Raw genomic sequence first — 12,479 nt, forward strand, 5'->3', positions numbered from 1 at the left:
GGTTAGGATGATATCTATGAGGGTGCCCGTGTTTACGGCTTTCGAGTGGTACCTGGTAGGTTCATTGATCATTTGTGTGAGATTGAGGGCATCAAGCTTAGATTGTAGGATGGCCAGGGTGTTAAGCATGTCACAGTTTAGGTCGCCTTGCAGCACGAGCTCTGAAGATAGATGGGGGGCAATCAGTTCACATATGGTGTCCAGAGCACAGCTGGGGGCAGAGGGTGGTCTATAGCAGGCGGCAACGGTGAGAGACTTGTTTTTAGAGAGGTGGATTTTTAAAAGTAGAAGTTACAATTGTTTGGCTACTGACCTGGATAGTAGGACAGAACTCTGCAGGCTATCTCTGCAGAAGATTGCAACACCACCCTCTTTGGCCGTTCTATCTTGTCTGAAAATGTTGTCGTTTGGGATGGAGATTTCAGAGTTATTGGTAAGCCAGGATTCAGACACGGCTAAGACATTCGGGTTGGCAGAGTGTGCTAAAGCAGTGAATAAAGCCACCTTAGAGAGGAGGCTTCTAATGTTAATATGCATGAGACCAAGGCTATTTCGGTTACAGAAGTCATCAAAAGAGAGCGCATGGGGAATAGGAGTGGAGCTAGGCACTGCAGGGCCTGGATTCACCTCTACATCACCAGAGGAACAGAGGAGGAGTAGGATAAGGATACGGCTAAAAGCAATAAGAATTGGTCGTCTAGAACGTCTGGAGCAGAGAGTAAAAGGAGGTTTCTGGGGGGCGATAAAATAGATTCAAGGTATAATTTACAGACAAAGGTAGGATGTGAATATAGTGGAGATAAACCTAGGTATTAAGTGATGATGTAAGAGATATTGTCTCTAGAAACATCATCAAAACCAAGTGATGTCATTGCATGTGTGGGTGGTGGAACTGAAGGGTTGGATAAGGTATAATGAGCAGGGCTAGAGGCTCTACAGTGAAATAAGCCAATAAACACTAACCAGAACAGCAATGGACAAGGCATATTGACATTAAGGAGAGGCATGCTTAGTCGAGTGATCAAAAGGGTCCAGTGAGTAGAGAGGTTGGTTGGGGGTCACGGCGATTCAGACAGCTAGCCAGGCCATCGGTAGCAAGCTATCATAGGATGGAGGTCTGTTTTTAGCCACCCCCCCCGTGCGTTTCCGTCTGTAGATTATTGGGGTTCCGTGTGGTAGAGGGGACCAATCCGATTGTCAAAATAGTTCTAGTTTTAGTGGCCCAAGAAGATTGTTCGATAGACCTGTTCAGATAGCAGCCGATATGGGATTTGATTCCCAAGCTCTCACACATTTTACTGAGCATGATCTATGATGAAATAGACTAGAAGCATTTTTATAACATGGCTTGCATGTCCAAATAATGTCTCCATAGTAATCTGTCTCCATAGTAATCTGTCCCCATGGTAATCTGTCTCCATAGTAATGTCTTCATAGTAATCTGTCTCCATAGTAATGTCTCCATAGTAATGTCTCCATAGTAATCTGTCCCCATAGTAATCTGTCTCCATAGTAATATGTCCCCATGGTAATCTGTCTCCATAGTAATCTGTCTCCATAGTAATCTGTGCCCATAGTAATCTGTCTCCATAGTAATCTGTGCCCATAGTAATCTGTCTCCATAGTAATATGTCCCCATGGTAATCTGTCTCCATAGTAATCTGTCTCCATAGTAATATGTCCCCATGGTAATCTGTCTCCATAGTAATCTGTCTCCATAGAAATATGTCCCCATGGTAATCTGTCTCCATAGTAATCTGTCTCCATAGTAATCTGCCTCCATAGTAATCTGTCTCCATAGTAATCTGTCCTCCATAGTAATCTGTCCCCATAGTAATCTGCCTCCATAGTAATCTGACATGAGTGCCAATTTGATATAGAAAAAAACAAGAGTGTTTCTGTAGTGAGGCAGCTTGATGAGAACGGCTCATAGGAGCAGGGGTCTACCTCCTGTTTCTGTAGTGAGGCAGGGGTCTACCTCCTGTTTCTGTAGTGAGGCAGGGGTCTATCTCCTGTTTCTGTAGTGAGGCAGGGGTCTATCTCCTGTACATAAACCCAGACTAAAACCCCAAACAGCAAGCAATGCAGGTGTAGAAGCACGGTGGCTAAGAAAAACTCCCTAGAAAGGCCAGAACCTAGGAAGAAACCTAGAGAGGAACCAGGCTATGAGGGGTGGCCAGTCCTCTTCTGGCTGTGCCGGGTGGAGATTATAACAGAACATGGCCAAGATGTTCAAATGTTCATAGATGACCAGCAGGGTCAAATAATAATAATCACAGTGGTTGTAGAGGGTGCAACAGGTCAGCACCTCAGGAGTAAATGTCAGTTGGCTTTTCATAGCAGATCATTCAGAGTATCTCTACCACTCCTGCTGTCTTTAGAGAGTTGAAAACAGCAGGTCTGGGACAGGTAGCACGTCCGGTGAACAGGACAAGGCTTCCATTTCCGCAGGCAGAACAGTTGCTGAGTCAGGTTAGTAGGCCACGCTTTTAAAGTTCTGCCCACACATTTTCTATAGGATTGAGGTCAGGGCTTTGTGATGGCCACTCAAATACCTTGACTTTGTTGTTCTTAAGCTATTTTGCCACAACTTTGGAAGTATGCTTGGGGTCATTGTCCATTCGGAAGACCCATTTGCGACCAAGCTTTAACTTCCTGACGGATGTCTTGAGATGTTGCTTCAATATATCCACCAATTTTCCCATTCCTCATGATGCCATCTATTTTGGGAAGTGCACCAGTCCCTCCTACAGCAAAGCACCCCACAACATGATACTGCCACCCCCATGCTTCACGGTTGGGATGGTGTTCTTCGGCTTACAAGCTCCCCCCTTTTTCCTCCAAACATAACGATGGTCATTATGGCCGAACAGTTCTATTTTTGTTTCATCAGACAAAAGGACATTTCTCCAAAAAGTACAATCTTTGTCCTCATGTGCAGTTGCAAACCGTAGTCTGGCTTTTTTATGGCGGTTTTGGAGCAGTGGCTTCTTCCTTGCTGAGCGGCCTTTCAGGTTATGTCGATATAGGACTAGTTTTACTGTGGATATAGATACTTTTGTACCTGTTTCCTCCAGCATCTTCACAAAGTCCTTTTCTGTTGTTCCGGGATTGATCTCTAGGAGACAGAATGCTTTTTGAAGGTAGGCCTTGAAATACATCCACAGGTACACCTCCAATTGACTCAAATGATGTCAATTAGCTCATCAGAAGCTTCTAAAGCCATGACATAATTTTCTGGAAATGTCCAACCCACTGGAATTGTGATACAGTGAATTATAAGTGAAATACTTTGTCTGTAAACAATTGTTGGACAAATTACTTGTGTCATACACAAAGTAGATGTCCTAACCGACTTGCCAAAACTATAGTTTGTTAACAGGAAATTTGGGGAGTGGTTGAAAAACATGTTGCAAAGGAAAAGCCATATGGCCAATACCAATAAAATATTAAGATGGGCAAAAGAACACAGACACTGGACAGAGGAACTCTGCCTTGAAGGCCAGCATCCCAGAGTCGCCTCTCTTGATGTTGAGACTGGTGTTTTGCGGGTACTATTTAATGAAGCTGCCTGTTGAGGAATTGTGAGGCTTCTGTTTCTCAAACTAGACATTCTAATGTACTTGTCCTCTTGCTCAGTTGTGCACCGGGGCCTCCCACTCCTCTTTCTATTCTGGTGAGAGACCGTTTGCACTGTTCTGTGAAAGGAGTAGTACACAAGGTTTTACGAGATCTTAATTTTCTTGTCAATTTCTGGCATCGAATGGCCTTAATTTCTCAGAACAAGAATAGACTGATGAGTTTCAGAAGAAAGGCCTTTGTTTCTGGCTATTTTGAGCCTGCAATCGAACCCACAAATGCTGATGCTCCATGTACTCAACGAGTCTAAAGGCCAGTTTTATTGCTTTTTTAATCAGTTTTCAGCTGTGCTAACATCATTGCAAAAGAGTTCCTAATGATCAATTAGACTTTGAAAATGATCAACTTGGATTAGCTAACACAACATGCCATTGGAACACAGGAGTGATGGTTGCTGATAATGGGCCTCTGTACGCCTATGTAGATATTCCATTAAAAACCAGCCGTTTCCAGCTACAACAGTCATTTACAACATTAACAATGTCTACACTGTATTTCTGATCAATTTGATGTTATTTAAATGGACACAAAATGTGCTTTTCTTTAAAAAACAAGGACATTTCTAAGTGACTCAACTTTTGAACGGTAGTGTGTATATGTATATGTGTATATATGTATATGTGTATATATATGTCTATGTATATGTGTATATATATGTCTATGTATATGTGTATATATGTATATGTGTATATATGTATATGTGTATATATATGTGGATACATATGTGTATGTATATGTGTATGTATATGTATATGTATATATATGTCTATATATATGTGTATATATGTATATGTATATATATGTATATGTGTATATATATGTCTATGTATATGTGTATATATATGTCTATGTATATGTGTGTATATATGTATATGTATATGTGTATATATATGTATATGTGTATATATATGTCTATGTGTATATATATGTGTATACATATGTGTATGTATATGTGTATATATATATATGTATATATATGTGTATATATATGTATATGTGTATATACATGTGTATATATATGTATATGTGTATATATATGTCTATGTATATGTGTGTATATAATAATAATATATGCCATTTATATATGTATATATATGTGTATACAGTCATGTGTGCATACATGTATATATATGTGGATACATATGTGTATACATATGTGCCATGCTCTACCAACTGAGCTATATAAGGACCATATATATGTATATGTGTATATACATGTGTATATATATGTATATGTGTATATATATGTCTATGTATATGTGTGTATATATATGTGTATGTATATATATGTGTATATATATGTATATGTGTATATATATGTGTATGTGTATATATATGTGGATACATATGTGTATGTATATGTGTATGTATATATATATGTATATATATGTGTATATATATGTATATGTGTATATACATGTGTATATATATGTGTATGTGTATATATATGTGGATACATATGTGTATGTATATGTGTATGTATATATATATGTATATATATGTGTATATATATGTATATGTGTATATACATGTGTATATATATGTATATGTGTATATATATGTCTATGTATATGTGTGTATATATATGTGTATGTATATATATATGTATATATATGTGTATATATATGTATATGTGTATATACATGTGTATATATGTATATGTGTATATATATGTCTATGTATATGTGTGTATATATATGTGTATGTATATATATGTATATATATGTGTATATATATGTATATGTGTATATACATGTGTATATATATGTGTATGTGTATATATATGTGGATACATATGTGTATATATGTGTATATATATGTGTATATATATATGTGTGTATATATATGTATATGTGTATATACATGTGTATATATATGTGTGTATATATATATAGGTGTATATATGTATATGTGTATATATATGTGTATATATATATGTGTATATATATATAGGTCTATATATGTATATGTGTATATATATGTATATGTGTATATATATATATATATGTATATATATGTGCATATATAAAAGTATGTGGAAACACCCCTCAAATTAGTGGATTCGGCTACAGGTGTATAATTGCTGACGGGTGTATAAATCAAGCACACAGCCATGCAATCTGCATAGACAAACATTAGCAGTAGAATGGCTTTACTGAAGAGTTCAGTAACATTCAACATGGCACCGTCATAGGATGCCACCTTTCCAACAAGTCATTTCGTCAAATGTCTGCCCTGCTAGAGCTGCCCCGGTCAACTGTAAGTGTTGTCATTGTGAAGTGGAAATGTCGAGGAGCAACAACGGCTCAGCCGCGAAGTGGTAGGCCACACAAGCTCTCAGAACAGGACCACTGAGTGCTGAAGCGCATAAAAATAGTCTGTCCTCGGTTGCAACACTCACTACAGAGTTCCAAACTTCCTCTGGAAGCAACGTCAGCACAATAACTGTTTATCGGGAGCTTCATGAAATGAGTTTCCATGGCCGAGCAGCCGCACACAAGCCTAAGGTCCCCATGCGCAATACCAAGCGTCGGCTGGAGTGGTGTAAAGCTCGCCGCCATTGGACTCTGGAGCAGTGGAAACACGTTCTCTGGAGTGATGAATCACGCTTCACCATCTGGCAGTCTGACAGACGCATCTGGGTTTGGCAGATGCCAGGAGAACGCTACCTGCCACAATGCATAGTGTCAACTGTAAAGTTTGGTGGAGGAGGAATAATGGTCTGGGGCTGTTTTTTATGGTTCGGGCCCCTTATTCCAGTGAAGGGAAATCGTAACGCTACAGCATACACTGACATTCTAGATGATTCTGTGCTTCTTACTTTGTGGCAACAGTTTGGGAAAGGCCCTTTCTTGTATCAGCATGACAAAGCAAGGTCCATACAGAAATGTCTTGTCGAGATTGGTGTGGAAAAACTTGACGGGCCTGGACAGAGTTCTGACCTCACCCGCATCGAACACCTTAGGGATGAATTGGATCGTCGATTGCCAATCGCCCAACATCAGTGCCCGACCTCACTAATGCTCGTGGCTGAATGGAAGCAAGTCCCCGCAGCAATGTTCCAACATCTAGTGGAAAGCCTTCCCAGAAAAGTGGAGGCTGTTATAGCAGCAAAGGGGGGGACCAACTCCATATTAATGCCCATGATGGTACCAGAACTAATTTTAAGGTTAAAAATACATGTTAATGATTCCATAATCAGGGCAGGCAATCGACTGGCTGTGACCAGGGTCAGTTAAACCACCATTTCTTTCAAATAAAATGCCTGGCGAGATAAAATGCTGATTAAAAGCGTCACTTCTCATTTTTTCTCAGTGATGATGCCAGAGTTTGGCACAACTTGCTTTGGCAGGGAAGGCAGAGGATTTTCCACACTTCAGTGCATTAACGTTATTCCAAAATACTGAGCAATCACCAACAATCTGAGATAGAACTTATAAAGTAGCTAGATTTCTAGATTGATCTTTCTTTCTAGATTGAGATTTCTAGATTTAGATTCTAGATGTCAATTTCTAGATTTAGATTTCTAGATTGATCTTTCTAGATTTAGATTTCTAGATTCAGAGTTCTAGATTTAGATTTCTAAATGTATCTTTCTAGATCCAGATTTCTAGATTTAGATTTCTAGATTTATTGGTCTAGATTCAGATTTCTAGATGTAGATTTCTAGATTCAGATTCTATATTTATATTTCTAGATTTCAATTTCTCGATTCAGATTTCGTTATTGAGGAAGTGCATCTATTTCTCAATAGCCTGAAATACTGTCACTCAGTTACAGAGTCAGTTTTTCTTGGGGGGGATAAGGTCCAAAAATTGTATTTTGGCTTATGGCCACATCTATATCCAAAATCGGACATTTTTGGGGGGATGCCACAAGAGTTGATTTCACATATGTTGTAATGATGATGTTGTAATCAGCAATGTCAATATCCTTATCCGGGAATGAGCCCTTTAGCCAAGTATCTGTTATTGCAGCAGTTGAAATACCCTTTATTCCATTCACATAAGTAGTATGTGGGGCGGCAGGGTAGCCTAGCGGTTAGAGTGTAGAGGTGGCAGGGTAGCCTAGCGGTTAGAGTGTAGAGGTGGCAGGGTAGCCTAGCGGTTAGAGTGTAGAGGTGGCAGGGTAGCCTAGCGGTTAGAGTGTAGAGGTGGCAGGGTAGCCTAGCGGTTAGAGTGTAGAGGTGGCAGGGTAGCCTAGTGGTTAGAGTGTAGAGGAGGCAGGGTAGCCTAGCGGTTAGAGTGTAGAGGTGGCAGGGTAGCCTAGCGGTTAGAGTGTAGAGGCGGCAGGGTAGCCTAGCGGTTAGAGTGTAGAGGCAGCAGGGTAGCCTAGCGGTTAGAGTGATGGACTAGTAACCGAAAGGTTGCCTGTTCAAATCCCCGAGCTGACAAGGTACAAATCTGTCGTTCTGCCACCTGAACAAGGCATAACAAGTACATAACTTTGGACACAATACTTCCCTTTCTGTCTGTTACATAAAACTGGTGACACTAACAACCATATGTTACAAAACACACACAGTTTATTCAATTTACAAAGTGGTTTGTATACATGATTATACCATTTATTGTGCATTTAAATTCACATATTAAACCCTGTTTATCCGGCTATAATAACTGAAAAGTGACAGTATTGATTCCCATAGTGTTGAACAGGGAGCTTAAAATCTCTCAGACAACCAATTGTATCAGGGTTGGGATCAATTCCATTTCAATTGTATCAGGGTTGGGATCAATTCCATTTCAATTCCAATAAATTCAGAGAGTACACTGACATTCCAAATCTCTTTCAATGCTTTTCAATTAGGAAAATGTGGAATTGGAATTTGGTTTACTTCCTGAATTGATTGTAACTGAAATGGAATTGACCCCCAACCCTGAAGTGCACTTCAGTATCAGGAATGTTCTCTGGTACAGTGGTTTAGTGTCATGGTAAAAAGAAAACTTCATCCGTGACAACTTTTGTGATCAACTTAGTGCTCCGGTACTTTGGCGACTACTTTGGTGTTCGGGGTATGACAGTAGGGTAGAGGTCACCATAGACAGTAGTCTTGGTGTTCGGGGTATGACAGTAGGGTAGAGGTCACCATAGACAGTAGTCTTGGTGGTTGGGTATGACAGTAGGGTAGAGGTCACCATAGACAGTAGTCTTGGTGTTCGGGGTATGACAGTAGGGTAGAGGTCACCATAGACAGTAGTCTTGGTGTTTGGGTATGACAGTAGGGTAGAGGTCACCATAGACAGTAGTCTTGGTGGTTGGGTATGGCAGTAGGGTAGAGGTCACCATAGACAGTAGTCTTGGTGTTCGGGGTATGGCAGTAGGGTAGAGGTCACCATAGACAGTGGTCTTGGTGGTTGGGTATGACAGTAGGGTAGAGGTCACCATAGACAGTAGTCTTGGTGGTTGGGTATGACAGTAGGGTAGAGGTCTGGACTGAGGACTGAGGGTTAAGGGGCTCAGCTGTTAGTAGTAGGGAGGACTGGGAGTTAAGGGGCTCAGCTGTTAGTAGTAGGGAGGACTGAGGGTTTAGGGGCTCAGCTGTTAGTAGTAGGGAGGACTGAAGGTTTAGGGGCTCAGCTGTTAGTAGTAGGGAGGACTGAGGGTTAAGGGGCTCAGTTGTTAGTAGTAGGGACTGAGGGTTAGGGGCTTGCTGTTAGTAGTAGAGAGGACTGAGGGTTTAGGGGCTCAGCTGTTAGTAGTAGGGAGGACTGAGGGTTTAGGGGCTCAGCTGTTAGTAGTAGGGAGGACTGAGGGTTAAGGGGCTCAGCTGTTAGTAGTAGGGAGGACTGAGGGTTAAGGGGCTCAGCTGTTAGTAGTAGGGAGGACTGAGGGTTAAGGGGCTCAGCTGTTAGTAGTAGGGAGGACTGAGGGTTAAGGGGCTCAGCTGTTAGTAGTAGGGAGGACTGAGGGTTAAGGGGCTCAGCTGTTAGTAGTAGGGAGGACTGAGGGTTAAGGGGCTCAGCTGTTAGTAGTAGGGAGGACTGAGGGTTAAGGGGCTCAGCTGTTAGTAGTAGGGAGGACTGAGGGTTAAGGGGCTCAGCTGTTAGTAGTAGGGAGGACTGAAGGTTTAGGGGCTCAGCTGTTAGTAGTAGGGAGGACTGAGGGTTAAGGGGCTCAGTTGTTAGTAGTAGGGAGGACTGAGGGTTAAGGGGCTCAGCTGTTAGTAGTAGAGAGGACTGAGGGTTTAGGGGCTCAGCTGTTAGTAGTAGGGAGGACTGAGGGTTTAGGGGCTCAGCTGTTAGTAGTAGGGAGGACTGAGGGTTAAGGGGCTCAGCTGTTAGTAGTAGGGAGGACTGAGGGTTAAGGGGTTCAGCTGTTAGTAGTAGGGAGGACTGAGGGTTAAGGGGCTCAGCTGTTAGTAGTAGGGAGGACTGAGGGTTAAGGGGCTCAGCTGTTAGTAGTAGGGAGGACTGAGGGTTAAGGGGCTCAGCTGTTAGTAGTAGGGAGGACTGAGGGTTAAGGGGAAGTAGGGGAGGACTGAGGGTTAAGGGGCTCAGCTGTTATGTAGGGAGGACTGAGGGTTAAGGGGCTCAGCTGTTCTGTAGGGAGGACTGAGGGTTAAGGGGCTCAAAGTTAGTAGTAGGGAGGACTGAGAGTTCCATGTTCTGTCCAGCTGGGGAAGAGGACTGGGGTTAGGGGCTCAAATGTGAATGTAACACTCGAGTTCCATGTTCTGTCCAGCTACTGGGGTCAGGGGTCAAAGTGTAGTATTAGTTCCATGTTCTGTCCAGCTACTGGGGTCAGGGGTCAAAGTGTAGTATTAGATCCATGTTCTGTCCAGCTACTGGGATCAGGGGTCAAAGTGTAGTATTAGATCCATGTTCCGTCCAGCTACTGGGGTGAGGTGTCAAAGTGTAGTATTAGATCCATGTTCCTTCCAGCTACTGGGGTGAGGGGTCAAAGTGTAGTATTAGATCCATGTTCCTTCCAGCTACTGGGGTGAGGGGTCAAACTGTAGTATTAGATCCATGTTCCGTCCAGCTACTGGGATCAGGGGTCAAAGTGTAGTATTAGATCCATGTTCCTTCCAGCTACTGGGGTGAGGGGTCAAAGTGTAGTATTAGATCCATGTTCCTTCCAGCTACTGGGGTGAGGGATCAAAGTGTAGTATTAGGAACAGGTGAAATGGTAGGGCATTGTGGGTAGGGGTGAGGGGCTTAGGTCTCTGACTATCTTGTTGAGGCTGGAGATCTTCTCTTCCAGTAGATAGTTCTTCTTCTCTGCTACTTTCTGTCTCCGCTCGGTCATCTCCAAGGCCTTCAGCAGCTGGGCGTTCTCCACGTACAGGTCCTTGATCAACGAATCAGCTTTGCCGTTCTTGTGGAGCTGGAGACAGACCGGAGAGGGAACCTAAACAACCTCACCCTGGTACTGTGTATATATATATAGTCTATACCTTTCAATACAATTATTTCCTTTGTCGTTGTCCCAGAGACGTGTGTTTGCTGTTAACAAACTTCACCAGTAAAACAAATTCTTACAGCAAACTGATTAACGTAGAAATAAGACTGTTGAGATTACAGGAAACCTTTTCTTGATATTAAAAGGAAGAAACACATCGATAACAAGTGTACCTGATCTTTGAGTTGGCAGACCTTCTCCTTGAGCAGCAGCTTGACGTTATGCAGAGACAGCTCTATCTCCCTCATACGTTCCTCCATCTTCATCATCATCATCATCATCGTCGCCCTCTCGTTCTGGTGACGGAGAAGAGGTACACAGATGAGACGGGGTATTAGGCTCCGATGTAGAGAATGTAGGAAATGATCTGTGGCCTTAAATCACTTGTGTCATTTACAGCAACTTGCTTGATATCCTTTAGTTCTGCCACGTGTTTAGGGTATAACCATCTTATATATTATAACCATCTTTATCTTTATTTATCTTTATAACCATCTTATATATTATAACCATCTTTATCTTTATTTATCTTTATAACCATCTTATATATTATAACCATCTTTGTCTTTATTTATCTTTTACATATCATCTGACATGTTAAAAAAGGAAAGAAAAATAAATAAATACACGGTTTAATTAATTAGGAAATCATTTTTAAAACACTATATATGTATGGGCTGTATGTACTGCAAAATACTCATAGCTGATTAATATGCTGTAAATACTCATAGCTGATTAATATTCTGTAAATACTAATAGCTGATTAATATTCTGTAAATACTCATAGCTGATTAATATTCTGTAAATACTCATAGCTGATTAATATTCTGTAAATACTAATAGCTGATTAATATTCTGTAAATACTCATAGCTGATTAATATTCTGTAAATACTCATAGCTGATTAATATTCTGTAAATAATCATTAAATGATTGTGTTCTATGTGGTAATCTATTCTTACAATAGCAAAGATGTGTCAAGATAACATCTGAGAGAGGATACCATCAGATCCTGTGGTATATAACACCAAGGAAGAAGGCCGCTGAACACAAAAACCCCCATGAAACTAGATGCTTTATTAGGTCTTGATTCTCCTCCGGTGAAATACATTGTACCGCATTTATTACAAAGTGACATCACAGCTAAATAAATAGATTTTTTTTAAAAACACAAAAACTAATATATAAATATAAAATTATTTGATCCAGAAACTTAAAATACAATCTACAAAAGAATCATAAACGTAAAAAGTCAAACACACACAGCGCAATAGAGAATATAATCTTGACTTCTGAAGACCCTGAGACTTCTTATCTGAGCTTCTACAGTAAACAGGAAGTGATACGTGAACATAATAAAACTGATGGAAGAACAGGAATCAAAACATTTGCATAATTACAATGAAAATGTTTCCCATTTGTTTACTATATCAAACA

At 40.8% G+C, this 12,479-nt stretch overlaps 2 protein-coding genes across 2 annotated transcripts in view; both read right to left on the reverse strand.

Annotated features, from left to right (window-relative positions):
- The window catches only part of LOC124001333 (deubiquitinase DESI2-like), a 1,147,470-nt gene that overhangs the window by 545,244 nt on the left and 589,747 nt on the right, over positions 1-12,479 (reverse strand). The window lies entirely within an intron of this gene.
- Positions 10,279-12,479, reverse strand: part of nin (ninein (GSK3B interacting protein)) — an 83,491-nt gene continuing 81,290 nt past the window's right edge. Inside the window, exons 30-31 of the mRNA XM_046308694.1 lie at positions 11,217-11,339; positions 10,279-10,968 (exon numbers count right to left, since the gene is read on the reverse strand). Coding sequence (XP_046164650.1) covers positions 10,753-10,968; positions 11,217-11,339 — 339 coding nt within the window. The 3' untranslated portion in view covers positions 10,279-10,752. The remainder of the gene's footprint in view (positions 10,969-11,216; positions 11,340-12,479) is intronic.

Source organism: Oncorhynchus gorbuscha, linkage group LG17 (genome assembly GCF_021184085.1).
Source record: "Oncorhynchus gorbuscha isolate QuinsamMale2020 ecotype Even-year linkage group LG17, OgorEven_v1.0, whole genome shotgun sequence".
NCBI classification, from domain to species: Eukaryota; Metazoa; Chordata; class Actinopteri; order Salmoniformes; family Salmonidae; genus Oncorhynchus; species Oncorhynchus gorbuscha.